At 33.1% G+C, this 16,768-nt stretch overlaps 1 protein-coding gene across 3 annotated transcripts; it reads right to left on the bottom strand.

The window, feature by feature from the left end:
• Window positions 1-6: 6 nt before the first annotated feature.
• LOC102609699 (sister chromatid cohesion protein PDS5 homolog A) lies at window positions 7-12,389 on the bottom strand. 3 transcript variants are annotated; one of them, XM_015526978.3, is made up of 34 exons: window positions 12,035-12,389; window positions 11,172-11,375; window positions 10,887-11,068; window positions 10,584-10,710; window positions 10,228-10,437; window positions 9,871-10,087; window positions 9,652-9,797; window positions 9,405-9,550; window positions 8,812-8,961; window positions 8,641-8,689; window positions 8,350-8,541; window positions 7,876-8,058; window positions 7,316-7,470; window positions 7,115-7,241; window positions 6,850-6,999; window positions 6,710-6,769; window positions 6,382-6,518; window positions 6,175-6,292; window positions 5,931-6,065; window positions 5,603-5,799; window positions 5,335-5,482; window positions 5,065-5,211; window positions 4,577-4,657; window positions 4,327-4,480; window positions 3,815-4,143; window positions 3,637-3,714; window positions 2,653-2,732; window positions 2,025-2,076; window positions 1,814-1,900; window positions 1,666-1,709; window positions 1,384-1,443; window positions 1,146-1,297; window positions 601-1,013; window positions 7-510 (listed from the first exon to the last, which is right to left on the bottom strand). In XM_015526978.3, the coding sequence occupies exons 1-34, from the start codon at window positions 12,125-12,127 to the stop codon at window positions 460-462; spliced, it is 4,854 nt and encodes a 1,617-aa protein (XP_015382464.2). In that variant the 5' UTR covers window positions 12,128-12,389; the 3' UTR covers window positions 7-459. The 3 variants fall into 3 exon arrangements, with proteins under 3 accessions (XP_015382464.2, XP_006467267.2, XP_024951340.2); XM_006467204.4 differs by having other exon boundaries at window positions 3,815-4,480; XM_025095572.2 differs by lacking the exons at window positions 7-510; window positions 601-1,013; window positions 1,146-1,297; ... (3 more) ...; window positions 2,025-2,076; window positions 2,653-2,732 and adding an exon at window positions 2,901-2,983 and having other exon boundaries at window positions 3,815-4,480.
• Between the last annotated feature and the right edge of the window lie 4,379 nt (window positions 12,390-16,768).

Here is a 16,768-nt window from a genome sequence, read left to right as displayed (position 1 = left end):
TGACAATGACAGTCAAACCATGTCTTTAACTTTGATGGATGCGATGCTAGGTGCCAAACCAAGCAAGCATGAATAAACCAACATACAACTATCACCAATACGTAGCTGTAATGTATGTACATCTCGCCTACCTAGTTTAACAGCCATGGCTATCAGAAAGATGCTCTACTGTCTACACCCACCCACCACAAGTCAGTACGTACAAATCCCAACATCTATAGCTACAAAGGGTCACTTGAAATGGTCATCGCCCAAATCTTTTTAACTGACACTAACATTCTTACCTAAACAGCTGGAATGCCTATGGTAGTTATTTTTACATTTTCTGCTTTTATTAGTTTGTTTACAGAGTTAAAATGGCATTCATCTCCTTCTACCCTCTGCCAACTATCACGACTATGCTACAGCACCACAGCTTTGAATATTCTGATGTGAAATTTGGTAGCAAGCCCAAGCAGCTTAGCCTACTCGCCTTGAGCCTGATTTTCCTACTTTAAGCTTCCACTTGCTCTGCACAAGCCCAAAATCAAGTTAAAATTTCAATCACTGCTGCAGGTTAGTAATATTCATATGCTTAAATGAAAAGTTGGGCATAAGTACAAGAGGCTCATCATCAGATATTTCAGCATCATCTGCATCAACAGGCTTTGGTAATTCATTCTGAGATTTCTCTGGATTCATAGGACTACTCCCATCACCATTAATTTCTTCATTCCCTTCAGAATCAGATTTGCCATCTTCATTAGCTTCCTCTCTTGAGCCTTTACTTGATTCAGCCTCTTCTTTGTCTTCTTCATCACTTTTTTCATCTTGTGGAACACTCCCCACCTCTTCTGCAGGTTTTTCTTCAGAATCCATCTTATCTACTTCATCCGACTCATCCTCACCATTCAGGTTCCCCTCTGTATCTTCAACATCCCTCTCTTCAGAAATCATCTTAAATTCCTTGTCAGATTCCTCCTTGTCAGTGAGATTTTCATCCTCCATGTCCGCTCGTTTGCCTTGAGAATCACCTGACGAACAAAAGAAAAATAAAATAAAAAACCAAAAAGACATGGATTCCTTCTTTCCAGTCGCAGTCTGTTTTTTGTTTATTGCATTGCAACTGAAAAAATCAGTGATATCTAACAGATGAAACAAATAACCTGAGTTCGTTTCAAGAACTTTTGACACAGTAGTGGGTTTAGGATCTGAAACGTCAGTTTTCTCACTGTCCTCATCTTCACTAAAGTAGCTCTTTGATGCAAATTTTGGCCTGTCCTTCAAGCTTTTCTTTGGAGTTCTCTTCCCCTTATCTCTAAAAAAACGAAGACCAATTGATTTAAAACTTCAAAATAGAAATAGATTAGCACAGTTGCATCTGAGAAGCCAAATGTTACTCACTTCATTGATTTCTTATTTTGACGTGCACCACCCGAAAGTTTATTCTTCTTCCCAGATGATCTGAGAAACAATTAAAGAATAAATGAGTGGAATGTTATTGTCTAAGAGCAATAGTAAGTTACATAGAGAACAAAGTCCAGAACCTCAGTACTATCTTAGAAAAAACACAACATTATTGTGGGAAAAATTGCCGCCGGTTCACTTTCACCAAAAAATGAAATAAAATAAAATAAATAAAACTGCCACTTTTGGGAGCATGGATCGTCTAAAGACAACACTTACACTTGTATTAACGAGGCATGCTTCAATGAATTCGACTTTGATTTCTATAGATAGAGTAAGGAAAAAGTTATTAGAACTTTGGATAATGTCAATCATTGCTGCATTCAAGGAAACTTTGGAAAAACGCTGAAGAAAGAGAATCTTAAACCTTTGTAGGCTTGCGACCATTGTCAAGAAGCTCCCACCGTTCTTTATCTAAACGAAGTACTTCTACATCTTCATCATCATATAATATCTATAATACCATGCCAACAGAAAGAATTATCTTAAGGATCATGTGAAAAATAGAGACAAATAACTCACATCAAGCAGCCCCAAGATAAGAACTCAGAGAGAAAAGCCACTAAACTGCAACTTACCACATGCTTCTTTTTTATAGGGTCATAAGATTTAATAGTGCCTTCATAAAACCTGTTGATTTAGCAATAAGATACATCAACAAATCATCTTTCCAGTACTGTCGTTAAAAAAAAAAAAAAATTATATTGGTATTTCAAAATGAGAATGAATGGAAATAAAGCTTCAGTTGCAGTAGGATACAACCCTGCAACACTAAATTAAATTAGGCTCTTTAGAAAACAATATAACATGATGAATTGACAAATTTAATATGAGAAAGGTTTGGTCTGATTCAATGTACGACAAACTGGTTCTCAAGTAATCTCTACACACCATGCATGAAAGGAAATTAGAGGTTAAAAAATCTTTTTTGAATGCTCAAACACATGCATGCACATGTAAATGTGATTAGACATGGATGGAGAGCAAGGCATAGAACCCTTAGCAGCAGCCAAAATTATTGCAACTAAACTTTGATGTATGTCAATTTCTGAGGTTAATGCCCTAAAAGATCCCTATTTGAGGTTAATCCTAAATTCTAATTCTATATGTACACAAGCATGGACACAAAATTAAAGCATCCGTATCCTCTGCATTATACTGCTTTATTTACATTTTCCACCCAATATATCTTGATTGGATACTCACTGCTTATCCATGGGCCACCAGACTTTTATTCTGTAACCAATCAAGTCTTCAATATTAACTCCAGCATTCTTTGTTGTACACTGAAGAGAAAGCAAATAAAATGTCAGCAAATTACATTTTACATGGAAGATATAGATGATCTCCTATTTTAGGCAAAAATAAACTAGAAATAAGAGTATATCCCGAGCAGGATTATTGAAAAAGTTAGCAATACATGATAGAGAGTACTATATTTGCTAAAACAATACCATAGATCATACACTATGTGAGTCAAGAGGGAGTCCCTCCAGCAATTAACTGTGAGCTTTTAGAATAAGAATCTTTAAAGTCGCTGCAAAGTAAAAAGTGTTCAAAAGTATGGAAATTTTAATTCTCAGTATTGATTGAAAAAAGCCACATTAAAAGACAAAAAGATATCGCCAATTTGTTAAAAATGGTCATGGACAAGAAAGAAGATTACCCCAGGGACTGAAAAAAGAAAATAGAAGGGGAAGAAAATAATGAATTCAACCCCAAACCTTGTTCAAACGTATATAAGAGGAGAAAAACATTTGAGCACCATTCTGCATAAATATTTGCTCAAAGCTCAAACTAAATAATTACAGGGAAACCATGGCAAAACAAGATCAAGAAAGAAAAATAGCAGTCAACAACTGAGTAAAAATATAAAAATGACTAGATCATACTGTTATTAATTACAATAATCATCTCCAATTTCACGCAACAAGGATCAAGATTCACATTCCCGATTTGTGTATTAGCTATATAAAACATTTTAGGAAGGATTTTTCCTTGTGTACCATAGATGAGGTTAACTGAGAATTTTGACTGTCATCAGATACCCCCAGTTGAAAGAACCCCCCCCCCCCCCCTCGTGGACGCCTAATCCACTTCAAGCTCATCTTTTCATATTTTCATCAGATTCTGTTTACTATAAAAAAGATGAGCTTGAATGAGGAACAAATAGTCCAATGTCATGCTCACCTTTGCCAATCCTGCAATGCTTCTTCTTTTGCGCTTCTTGGCAGATCCAACAGGAGACTTCGAAAGCATGTCAGAATTCTGAAGATGCCGTAAATGAGTTCATAATCGAAGTACTAACAACCACATGATATGGGAGTAGTTCACCTCCCAAAGCAAATTGAATAGAGTAAATGCTCACCTTCAGATCACCTTCATCTGCTTCTCCAACTTCATCTGCCTCATTATCATGACCCAAATCAGCAGATTTCCCTTTACGTTTTGATGAGAAGCTTCTGCTCCCTTGAAAGCGTGATGCAAACGAGTCTGACTCATTGCTTGTAAATTTTTTTTTCTTCGTAGATATTTTCACTTCTGATTCAGAAATGTCATCATCCATGTCAATGGACTGGAATGAGGAAACTCCAGCATGATGCGAACCACCTCCTGAAGCTCTCAAAGGAGCCTTCGAATTACTTTTTGGAGTTCGGAAACCACCATGAGCAGACAATGACCTTCGACGCTTGGGTACTGGAAAAGATGTCACATCGGTAGCTTTTCTTTTCTTAATTTCTTCATTCTCAAGATCAACTTTTATTTGCTTACTTGGAAAATGTTTATGACCATTGCTTGATTCAAACTTATTTAATACCCCCAGATTATCCAAATTTATCTCCCTAACCATTTGCAGAATATCAACATCATTTTCAGTACCTTTCACTTCAGCTGGTGATGATTTTTTCTTCTTAGCCTTTCCACCCTTGGCTCCCTGAGATTTTAATTGCTGTATCATTTTCCCCAAAGGCACTTCATTTCCATCTTTTTCTAAGTCATCCAGAGCCTCATGCCTGGCAATTTCTGAACCAACCTAATGTGATCAAAGCGCACAAAAGATTAGAGATAGAAATAAAATGCGTAAAATATATCCATGTAGCCAATAGCATTGTTAAGCCAGAGAACTCACCACTTCATGAGTTTCTAACTTAAGCGATTCAAAATGAGTCAAGACACTCTCATCAGCCAACCAAGTTTGCCTTTCACTTGCCTGTCAAAACCATGCAACGTTAACATGCATGATCACAATTCACTTAAGGTGATTGGCCAATAATAATAGTACAGAAATTATTATTATTATTATTATTAAGATGATGATGATAAAAGAAGAATTAGTCAATTATTAGCATCTCACAGTGGGCATATAGCCGTTAAGTCAAAACTGCCACATAAAAACTCATTTCCTTTTGGAGGACTACAAAGATAATTTGAAGGCCACTGAAGATTGAACAAGTGACAAGAAGTAAACAAGCTGATACAGAGAAAATACATAATAAGCATGATAAACTTCATGACATCCAATCTAATATACAACAGTAATTTTTAATTAGAAAAAAATATAATCCTGTAAAATGATGAAGCCAGGGCGAAACAAAATTCAGTCAGGAGAGAACTTACAAGAGAATCATCGCCTTCTTTCTTTTCATATGGCTTATACAGCGTTGAGGGTAGAGAGACAGATGAAAACACCCCTTGTGAATTATCCTCCATTCGGGATAAGCGCTTGGTTATCGACAAGCCAAGGTCACAAATAGCATGTGAATTCTGGAATTCAAAAAAAATTCTTATATAAGTTCAGGTTTGGCTAGTCCCTGCATCCTTGTGGTCGTTTACATGCTTAAATTTAATAATCAACAACAGCAAACATAAAGAAGTATCTTCCCAAACCTTTGACTTTGCTGCGTCAACTATGTCTTCGGAGCACTTAATACTACGAAAGATCGAGATTATTACAGAAATGCTCTCCTTGTTACTAGCTTCTGACTTGACATCTTCATCTTTATGGATCAGCATAGAAACAATGAAGTAAAGTCGACTGAATAAAAAGGAATATGACAGCAATCAGTAGGAATGATCAATTTCCATTTTCACCAATTAGCAAGAGATCAGCGTATAATAGCTCATAAAAGTACATTCAAGACAACGAAATTCATACCAGTATACTAGTTCAAATGCCTTGACATCCTTGCATTCGTCTATATCGGGACATGAATGATGAGCAAAAGTATGGACCAAATATGGGATAATGTATTCAGGATATGTTGCGAAGGAATTTGCATCAGATTGCACGGAGATCTGACGTGCCTTCATCTGGTGATGCATCTGGATGATATCAGCCAGGTTCTGTTTCTCCTGCCATTTCAAATGGGATGTGAAATTTTCAGACAAAATAGTTTTGAAATCGTACCACACTGACAAGTGTAAAATACACCCGCCTCGAACATGAAGAATTACTTTGAACCAATTAAGTCTAGTCCATATACCTCTTCAAACTCAGGGGACTTTGATTCAGTTATACCGAATAAGAAGGCACATGCATATTTTGCATCCAAAAGACGGTCCTTAACATATTGATGAACTTTGCTCAGGAACAGTTTCTTAGCTTGAGGGAAAGAAATCTACAACAACCCAGAAAGAATGACAAAAGAAAACATTTATGTACGAGAAAAGTGATCATTTGAATCAACAATATCAGATGCCGGGAAAGAAACATCTTGATAGCCTTACCTCCGGTGTCCTCAGGGTTAGGTGGAAGACATCAACAGGTATCTTATGGTCCCATTGCCTCGACAATCGAAGAACCGCCTTTGCTGAAGCAAGCCTCAAATGTGCTTTATCAACCGAACTGCATCACAGCAAATAGTTGTACATTATAAATGAATCAACAAATGCACTGGAATACAGCATAGTGATACTCCCATGTGACTAAATCACCTCGATTCTATATCTTCTGACATTTCGCCATAAGAAAGCATGCTTTTTAGGATTCCCAGAAGGTCATCAATACCAGGACGAATATGGGCATCTTTCACAGGCAAGTAGCTCTTCACTAGTGTTTTAATACCATATATCTGCAGCACCACAAAGAAAGTAAAATTCAGGTGTAACCCACTTTACGGATGATCCATCAAGGAACTGCCTTAATCAAAATTTCATCAGTTAATAATAATAATAGAAAATAATATCCCATGGAACAGAAAACTACAGCAATCTTTATTGACTTGAAAAATAGTTAATATAAAACTGAACTAATATGACACACCTTCAGTAAACAAAGTTCACTTCTGTCATCCCAACATGCCTTTGTATCGTTTCTTATTTTCTGAAACAGAGAAATATACCATTAAATAAAACTATGAAAAAGTGTTGCAAAGGGAGTCCAATGGATCTTGGAGAACATACATTACTGCATCTGAGGATCTTGCTTTTTATAAATTCTTCAATTTCACTCTCTCTAGTTTCAAAAACTGGCATTGCAGTCTGAGCTATACATCCCAGAGATTGTAATACAGCAGGTAAATGAGTCTTCTCCTCCAACATGTCCACAAGCCTCTGAAATTGGGCAAGAAACATCAAGTTTTGCAAATATCATAAGCACACAGCAATCGTAAGGGTGGTCCAATTGAATATTAGTTATATGGTCATTCAAGAAAAAATAATACAAAACCTTGTATAAAACAGAGAGAGATTTAAGTCCATCATCCTTTGTTATTGCTGCTAGTGCATGTACAGCATACTTGGCCTGTCGTCGACTACCTTCTAAGCAGAGCCTTTCCAATAAAAGGTCTACAGAACTGCAGGTAAATAAAAAGCAGATAATAAGGGTCTAGAACACGCACTTAGAAGTCAATAAATTCAAGAGTTGTACCTTGATGTTGCTGCAAGTTGTTCCCGAATGGTCCCACCAGCCTTCGCTAAAACATGCAAAATACCTTCCTTTATTATTTCATTTTCCTCTTTCAGTAGATTTACCAGTTCCTCTTCAGTGCCACCCAGCAACAATGGACTGAAGCGTGCAAGAATCTGAAAGTTAATCACATATAACATTTAAAAACAGGGTTTTTATATTTGCTATCGTGGAACAAAAGGAAGAGGACAGCATGAAAGATTCATGTAAAAATGTTGTATCATCAGATATCAGCAATTGTAAAAAAATAAATAGCAAAAAGAAATTTTCTGCAGTTGCTTCCAAATGACATGAGTAGTGTGAAATTATGAGAGCAACATAAGGCATATGATATCATAAATGAGTGTTTCAATACAGATGAGGAAAGATATGCTAAAAAAAAAAGGATAATGAAAAAAAATCACATAAGTGATGCAGAGAAATTGCGAGTATAAACATAACAATTAACAAAGAGAATTTGTATATATGAGAACAAGTAACTAGTATATCAGACAAAGAAAATGCAGGGAACATGTTTTTACCCCCAGTATATCCATGCAAGACTGCATAAATTGTGCATTTGCAGAAGATTTTTGTGCAGCAACTTCAAGAAGAATTTCTTTTACATGCTCCTTGTTAAAAAGTAAGTAAGAACACTTCATGGAGAGAGTGCTGAGGAAATCGTATAGTCGGTGTTTTGCACCAAGTATTTTAAGCAAATCATCCTGCAAAACAGGAAAATATATACTGACAAAATCAATCCACAAAACAAACTCCATCATCAAAATAAAACTCCATTAAACCACGAGTAATATGGTAGAATGGATGGTATCTAGATAAAGACAGTGTTAGTAGTAGTAGTAGCTGTAGAATTAGGGAAGCAGCAAAAGATTGTTCAAGGCACCAATTCTGGTGGTCACAAGATAGTCGACACGGAGCCAACGAAATTCCTACCCCAGTTACTTTAAAAACTGATCTGCGAAACTATATGGATCTGTCAGTATCATATTGCTTACCCGACCAGTAAAAGCTTGATCAAAGCTAGTGTTTGAATCAAGTAGATTCATTAAAATCTTCCAGACATTAGCATCTTTCAATTGATCAAGAATTAGAAAATTCTCCTCAGCCTTTGCAGGCTCAGCAAATGAACGAGACATCACCCGAAAGCAGAACAAAATTTTTTTCTGGATCTCAGGGGCATCACCATCCTGCATTTATAGGATCAATTACTTTAATTCACAAAAACTATGTAACAGTTCAACTTTTTCTCTTCAAAATCAGCCATGCAACTTCCAGAGGGTGCAAACCTGATGCATCTGCCTAAGGGAGAGATATCTCTGCATCTCTTGCTGCAACCTGCAATCCAAGAGCAAATCCCCTGGAAATCAGTGCACAATCCATCAAATAAAATTGAAAGATGAGAGGTTCAACAATAGTCACATGATGCCTGATTACAAAACCAAGCAATTATGGTGCACCTTTGTTTTTGCTCCAGTATCTTCTCAAGAGCCTTCATCTCAATTCTGTCAAATCCTGAGAAAATTCTCACCCAATGTCTAACTCTATCTTTAACAGAGAAACCGGTCGGGAACAAGGACCCACAGAGGACTGATTCAATTGTATCTGATCTGTAGAATGGATTAACATGTTGAAAACAGGTCAGAATATTCTAAACATAAATCCATAGAAGAGCAAGACATTATAAACGTTTTAATTTCCACCAACTGTCTTCAGTGTTTTCCGATTTTAACAAACAAAACAGAAAATGTAATGCTTTTTCCTCCACTTCTTTATTCTGGCAGGTTTTAAAGTTCAACAAACTAAAACATCAGAGGCTGTTTTTTTTTAAATAAGAAACTGAAAAATGTAATAAAGATGAAGAATCATTGCAGAACATCAGAGTCTTTGAGATCACAATTTTAGAAATTAAACAAATTAGATATTCAGAAAAGAAGTATGAGGATTCCCAGAGATAAACAATTTCAGACCGTCCCAAATTCTCCTTACTCATTAAAAACGAAACGTGGATGTAAAAATAATAAATCTATGAGCACGTGAACTTAAATTTTACCCGAAATCTTTGTCATATAAACATCTCAAAATCTTCCCAGGAATCCATTCAAATTCATTCTGATTGATAGATCCATTAAAGTTCCTCAGGCAGCATCCCCTGAAAATGTCAGCCAGTCTCTCCATAGTATACCTTTTAACAAGTACCTGAAATTTTGGGAAACAAAAACAATCATTTCTGTTTAAATCAACCAAAGATTTAAGAAACAAATGAGCACAAACAACGCAAAGGGGAACAATATGCATACAGATTTATCTCGAAGACGCTCCGCAACCAGTTTTACAGTCTCAACTGGAATGGAATTTAGAGCATGACATGCCACATCACAAATAACAGCAACAACTTGCTTTCGAACATTTTCATCAAAGTCTAGAAGCCGATCACAGAGTGCAGCTAGAAAAATTGAACAGCAAGAAAATTAGCAGAGCAGCAGTAACATTAAGCTGTAGACAAATTATGCACTTACTTAGAATTTGAGGAGCATCAGCTCTAGACGGATCTGTCAGCAAACAGCTCTTGACGTGCTCAAGGACAGACATGCGTACTGCAACTATTCTATCAGTCAATCTTTTCAAGAACTCTGAAAATACTGAGTGAAATTGTTCATTGTTAGCGGATCCAGGCACAGCAAATAGATCTCCAACTAATCCCACTGCTTTTAAACGAGTGTCTAGTTGATCAGTCTGCAGATGTTGAAACTTCTATACTAAGAACCCAATCATCACGTGATGATCATAATATTAAGATTCTTATGGAATCTTATACAAAATGAGCAAGTAAAAGTATTTCAGTCAGAAAAGTTAACCAAAAAATCAGCAATTACCAACAACTCTCCTGTGAGGTATGGCACCACTCCAGATAATATCTGAGGAGAACAACGATATACATCATAAATTACTTCATGATAGTCAATATGACTGTGTCCTGGCCTGCTATCTCCTGACATTGATGACACAAGGAACTGCTTTATTCCAGCTTCAAGTTTTCCAGCACATTGCTCTATAACATTCATTGCAAGCCGCCTTGCAGTATCCTGCCATTACAAGTACCAGAAAATGAGTTCTCTCCCAAACTAACAGAACAAACACAGCAATATAACGACCAGAGAGATATAATGGATCCCACTGTGGAAAAGCAACACAACGTCTTCATTATCTTGCAAATATATAAAATGCTTACATTTTTGTTACGACCTAACGCAGACAACAAAATAACTAAAAGATCTTCGTGAATGTCCTCACTTTCTTCTAAAAGAACAATCATGATTGTTTGCATTGACGAAAGAACACTTTCTGGATGATCATCACTGCATACAAGAAGAGTCCAAAGCAGTAGTTATCAAAACGGAAGATCTTATCTTTCAGGGAAAAAGCTAATACGGATTTATTTAATCAGAAGAGTCGGTAAAAGGTATTTCAAAATGAAGCACTTTCCACAAACTAAATTATGATAAATATAAACGAATTATGGATTTAAACAAACCTGGCAACAGCAAAAAAAGTACTGTACATTTCATTCACTAATTCATCACATTCAAGATCCAACATCACAACACATGACCTATATTTTGCAAGAGTCTCCAGAATGACAACTCTCCTTCCAAATGATGGACCACCAGTATCCTTCAACCCACTAAAGGTTCCCACAATCAACTGAAAAATATCCTGCCCACACCAATAGAACAGGAATTAAACTGAAATTCATTGGTGTTTTAGAAATGAATAAATCAATTCCATTAACCAGTTGACCTTGGTGCAAGAAATGCACCTTGAGAACATCGTCACTATAGGGAGCTTCAGGTGCGGTAATTCTGGTTATTTCACAAATACATGTTGCAACTAGAAGCTTGACGTCCTTATCTTGATGCTTCAGCAGCACTGGCTGGACAATTGCATTAAGAAAAGGTTGCATGGCCTCTAATATTGAAGCCGGTGGTGATTGGTTCAATTCTGAAAGACATGTCGCAGCTTGCTGCAGGTTGAGAAGAAAAAAATGCAGAACATTGCCAAGTAACAGAATCAAGATGCTATCATTGGACATAAATAAATAATTTCACTAGTCTCAGGTGTCTAATTGATGTGCGAGTATAATGGAATAACTGTATAAACATGAGCATAGCATAGGTACAGGACTTTTAGCAACTAGAGTCCAGTAAAACATACATCAGAGTGACTAAAGAATCCCTCAGACCAATAAACAAATCCCCTAAGTCGATTTAATTTCACCAAATTTTCCCAGCACAAACAGAACCCAGCATCTCTGTAAAATCAACAAGACACATGAAACGACCCTAATTTGACAATTTCCTCGAACTACCGTCAAACTATCAGATTCAACCCTAGAAATTGGAAAAATTCACCATAAACTATACTTCTCACTAACCCTAAGATGAAGGCTTCACCTTCTTCAACGAAAACAGTAACAACAACTACAACAAACTCAAATGATTCCTCCCATTCGTTCACTATGAACGACTCCCTCAGCCCTCGGCAGCCGAACAGAAACTAAATTAACTGACTACCTGGCTAACTGTCACCAGCTAATTACCCAAACAAAAAAAATTTGAATTAACATATATATATATAGATATAGATATATAAGCAATTAGCTGAGAAATAAAGAATGCAAACCTTTAAGAGCTTAACAAGACCGTCTTTGGTGGAAGGAGGCGTCTCAAGCTTCGATCCAACTTCTTTCAGCTGCTGCTCCAGCTTTTCACCCATTCTTAAGTTTTCAACAAAACGTTTTGTCTTTTAATTGACAACAGAAAACTGAATTTACAAATCTTTCTTTCACGTCACATCGAGTGTTTAGAACAGAAGAGGAGGGTTTCGTAGTTTTTTTTTTTTTCTTTTTTCCTTTTTGTTTTCGTTTTCCTTTTTGTAAATCTCTCTCCCAGGTCGTGAGTTGCGAGTCGTGACTCAGTGAGAGCGTTTTCGAACAGCAAAGCGAAATGAGCTCTAAATGCAAGTGAAATCTACTCCTCAAGTGTCTCACTTCTATTTTTATATCCTGGTTTTTGCTCTCGTGCTCCTCGATTACTTGTTATTTATCTTTTGGTTCCCCCTGCAGGGGGGTTTTTTCATTATGATCCTCTGTTGCTGCAGCGACGTTTATTTATATTAGTTGGAGTCTCACCGTGAATACAACACAATTTCTTAGATATATATGCTAACAATTTTTGTACTTGTAAAACTTTCATAGAAGATTATCATGCCATATATTGCACTAATACATCTGATGAAATATCATGAATGTCACCTGTAATCTTCAAAGGAGATTGATAATGGTTTCTTACAATTTTTTTATGAGTTTTTCATAATCGAGAATTTTTTGAAAATTATAATTTAGCGCAAATTTAAATTTTCTCATGTGTGTTTTCTTTTTAACCCTGATTTTGTTGAAATAAATTTTTTAGTAGTATAATTTGGTAAGTCTATACCACTTCTTCCAAACACGTGGCTGATTACAAGGAATCGTTTTAGTATTAAGTATGGTTTAATGGATCACATATTTAAGAGATAACTTTGAAGGTTATATTATGGCGCAACTTGAATTCCCACGTGCCTGCTTTCTTCTGATTAAATTTTCTTGAAATAAAAATTTGAAAAATATTTGTTAAGCCTTAACTATTTTGGAGCACCTGACGGCTGACGTAGTAAATGAAAATTTTAAGAGTAATCCCTATTATGTATACTCGAATCAGCATTGACAGACTCGAGCAGTGACGGCAGAGGGGGTTGATGTCATAATTTTAATTCAATTACTTATTCAACGTATAGAATTAATCATAATGTTGAGCGTAATTTCTTTTCTAAAAGTCCAAATTAAACTCTACTCTATTATAAAAAAATTTTAAAAACAATTTATTTTCTTTATTTAAATAATTACAAGAGTTGGCGGCTTTGCATTTAATTAACATAATTTTTTTTGCTCTTCAAAATCCCTATTTTGATCTAAAAAATAATTTGACTCATTAACTTCTTTTCCAATTCCTAAAACCTACATGAATCCAACGGTGTTTCACGTTTGCAAATCTTCAGGACTAAAGAATACAAAATACAAATCCTCTTCTAGAAACCAGAACACAAATATTCTTTTAATTAAGTTTCAGTAGGTATTCTTAGTTCTTAGTCTTTTATTCATAATTGTCATTACAGATGATTTTTTTTATAAAAGTTATATGATAATTATTTAATTAATAATTTTTGTTCGTATATACAGTAAAAAGTATCATTATTCATCGTCATCAATTTGTTTTGTTTAATTTTTGTATATTATGTAGTGTTGTTTTGTCTTGTATAATAATAGAATAAAAAGATTTTAGTGAATTCATGAATGAGAATTTGAAGAGTCCTTGTTAAATCTTAGATTAATTCAAGTTCATATTTTTGTTTCTATTAAAATTATTGAAATTGAGACTATTATTATAACTATTGTCATTATTTTCATTAAATTCATTTATTATCTTATTGTTAAATATTAATATTGTTATTAAGAATAGCCCCACTCTATATAAATTTTTTGTTTCGTTGCTACTGATACGTAGCCTATTACTGAAGAATTTTAAGGTGATTATCAAGTGGTTAAATTTGAGTTATCACATTTGTGCTTTCTGCTGATTGAATTTTCTTCTTGAAATAAACTCTCAGGAATAATTTGGTAAATATCATCACTTTTAAGTACAAGGCAAATTAAAAAGAAAATTAGAATATTTAGCGTTGAACATGCTTTAATTTATGGGAAAACTCTATGATGCCATGATTAAAATTATAACATCAATACGGTGATAAATATAAAATCTATAAATTATATAAAACTAGTAAATAAAAAATAAAACAAGTAAATTAATAAAAGAGTGGTAAATTGGTATTTGAAAATTGTAAAAAAATTAAAAATAATATAAAACTCGTAAATCAATATTAAACTTTCATTCAACAAAAAATAGTTTATTCCTTTAATTTAATTAAACAAAGAAAAAAGTCACTTACCAATTAAAAACAAAATAATAAGTTTTTATTAAATTGGTTTAACCGTAAATTTTATATTCATTCTAGGACATATATAACTTCTCTTCTTCTTTTTTATCATAGTATTGTTTTCTACATAGGTTAATTAAGGAAAATTATGTTTTTTTGATGTGGATCAAACCAAAAAAAAAAAGGCATTCTTATATTACTAAACATATATGATATATCAATAAAATTGGATCTAATTTTCAATTTTATACATACTTGCTGTAGTTTTATACTTTACTTCTCACTTGTATTTAAAGTTGATGTTGAGGAAATTTAGTTACAAGTAGCTTTGAAAAACATAAAAAGTATAGTTTTTTAAAATTTGATTTTGAAAATAAGTTTTATCCTCAATAAAGTGTCACATATAACATCACATGCATTACATAACCCAAAATTATCATTATTCACTTAGAAATAAAGTCAGCAAATATATAAGGCAACCATTATTATAAGGAGTTCGTATTTTACATTTATAAGTTCTTAATTTTCTTAATAATTCTTATATTAATTTACTTATTTTACTTTTTATTTACAAGTTTTATATTTCATTTACATAATTTATGTTTTATTTTACACTTAGTGTTATTTTATAAGTTTTATGTTATATTTATAAGTTTTTTGTTTTCTTTACCAATAATACTCCAATTTACCGCTCTTATGTTAATTGACTTGTTTTATTTTTTATTTACAAGTCTTATGTTTCACTTGCACAATTTATATTTTATTTTATATTTAATGTTGATTTACAAGTTTTATATTACAAGTATAAGTTTTTGTTTTGTTAACCAATAATACACCAATTTTACTACGTCTATGTTAATTTCTTTGTTTTACTCTCTGTTTACAAGTATTTTGTTTCCTTCATATAATTATATTTTATTTTATACTTAATGTTGATTTACCAGTTTTTTGTTACATTTGTAAGTTTTTGTTGTGTTTACTAATAATATACTAATTTACTATTGTTATGTTAATTTACTAATTTTATCTTCTATATATTAGTCTGAGGTTTTATTTATATAATTTATATTTTATTTTCTACTTAATGTTGATTTGCAAGTTTATGTTAAATTTACATGTTTTATATTTTATTTACATAATTTATGTTTAAATATTATATTAATGCTATGATTTTAATCACTGCGTGATATAAGAAAAATAACTAACTTCTTCATAAATTCATTAGGACAAGCAAAGATAGAATAAGACGTTCATTTTTTTATATCCCTTTTGAAACAATGAAATAAACTTTTCAAAGATAATTTGAAAAGTCTCGCCACCTTCAAGCACGTGGCATAATTTTAGTTAATTTTGAGACTATTTAGTACTACTTGTGCTAGTCCATAAGAGAATAAATAAATTCCTTAAAAATTATTTGGCCAATATAATAAAATAAATTGTTAGGCGTTATTACCCGGTGTACAATTTGATTATTGCATATCCATGCATTCAATTGAAATTTCTTAAAATAAACTTTCAGTAATGGTTTTTTTTTCCTCTTTTTCTCTTCTTTTGCGGAAAGGTCTTGCTAATTTCAAACATCCACGTTTGTTTTGAATTAAAAGAAAATTTGGAATAATTTAGAACTATTTACTTTGTAGTCTGTGGGAGTAACATAACTTTCTTTAAAAAAAAAAACTTGTTTATTATAGCATAGGCACTTTCTCCTAGCTGATTTTTCCTTAAATAAAATTTTGACAAATAATTTGGTAAATGGCAAGTCATTCCATTATTGGAGCTTATTTGTTAAATGTTTTAAATCTAAAATTTTATTAATTTTATGATTTTTTTATTAAATTTTTTTTTTGTAACTTATATATGATTTTAAAACATTTGCATTTGAATAGAAAATGTGAACTTTTATGATTTTTGTTTGAATGAGAAGTAAATATTATATCCCAAAAATATGTAAATTAAATATTTAAATTTTCTAAACTAAAAAATTAATTTTTTTTTACTTTCAAGGAAATAAGTATAAAATAACCATGTTTAATTTTTTTTAATTTACGAAAATAAACAAGATGTCACGCGTATTTAAATATTAAAAAAATACCATTAGTACATTTGTATTCAAATTCATTAATGTTGTGTTTACTAATCAATAATCGGAATGGACTAAAACCGGAATGAGAAATAGGAATCAGAATAAGTTATTTACTTTAGTTGTCGGAATCGAATTCGGAAGGAATTGTATTGTCATTGTTGTGTTTACTTTATTTTTAAATCGGAATAGATTGTTACAAGTTATTAAATTGACCTTGTCATTAATAATAATAATAATAATAATAATAATAATAATAATAATAATAATAATAATAATAATAATAATAATAATAATAATAATAG

Source organism: Citrus sinensis, chromosome 2 (assembly GCF_022201045.2).
Source record: "Citrus sinensis cultivar Valencia sweet orange chromosome 2, DVS_A1.0, whole genome shotgun sequence".
In the NCBI taxonomy this organism is placed as follows: Eukaryota; Viridiplantae; Streptophyta; class Magnoliopsida; order Sapindales; family Rutaceae; genus Citrus; species Citrus sinensis.
Note: the sequence above shows the minus strand (reverse complement) of the source record. Positions and strands in the feature narration are given on the sequence as shown.

What these genes read in the sequence shown, in the direction of transcription:
- LOC102609699 (XM_006467204.4), bottom strand. Translation starts at nt 12,127, where the DNA reads ATGGGTGAAAAGCTGGAGCAGCAGCTGAAAGAAGTTGGATCGAAGCTT. An exon ending in GTCTTGTTAAGCTCTTAAAG is followed by an intron (nt 11,376 to 12,034) that starts GTTTGCATTCTT and finishes CTCAACCTGCAG; the next exon opens with CAAGCTGCGACATGTCTTTC. An exon ending in CGTTAGGTCGTAACAAAAAT is followed by an intron (nt 10,438 to 10,583) that starts GTAAGCATTTTA and finishes TTGTAATGGCAG; the next exon opens with GATACTGCAAGGCGGCTTGC.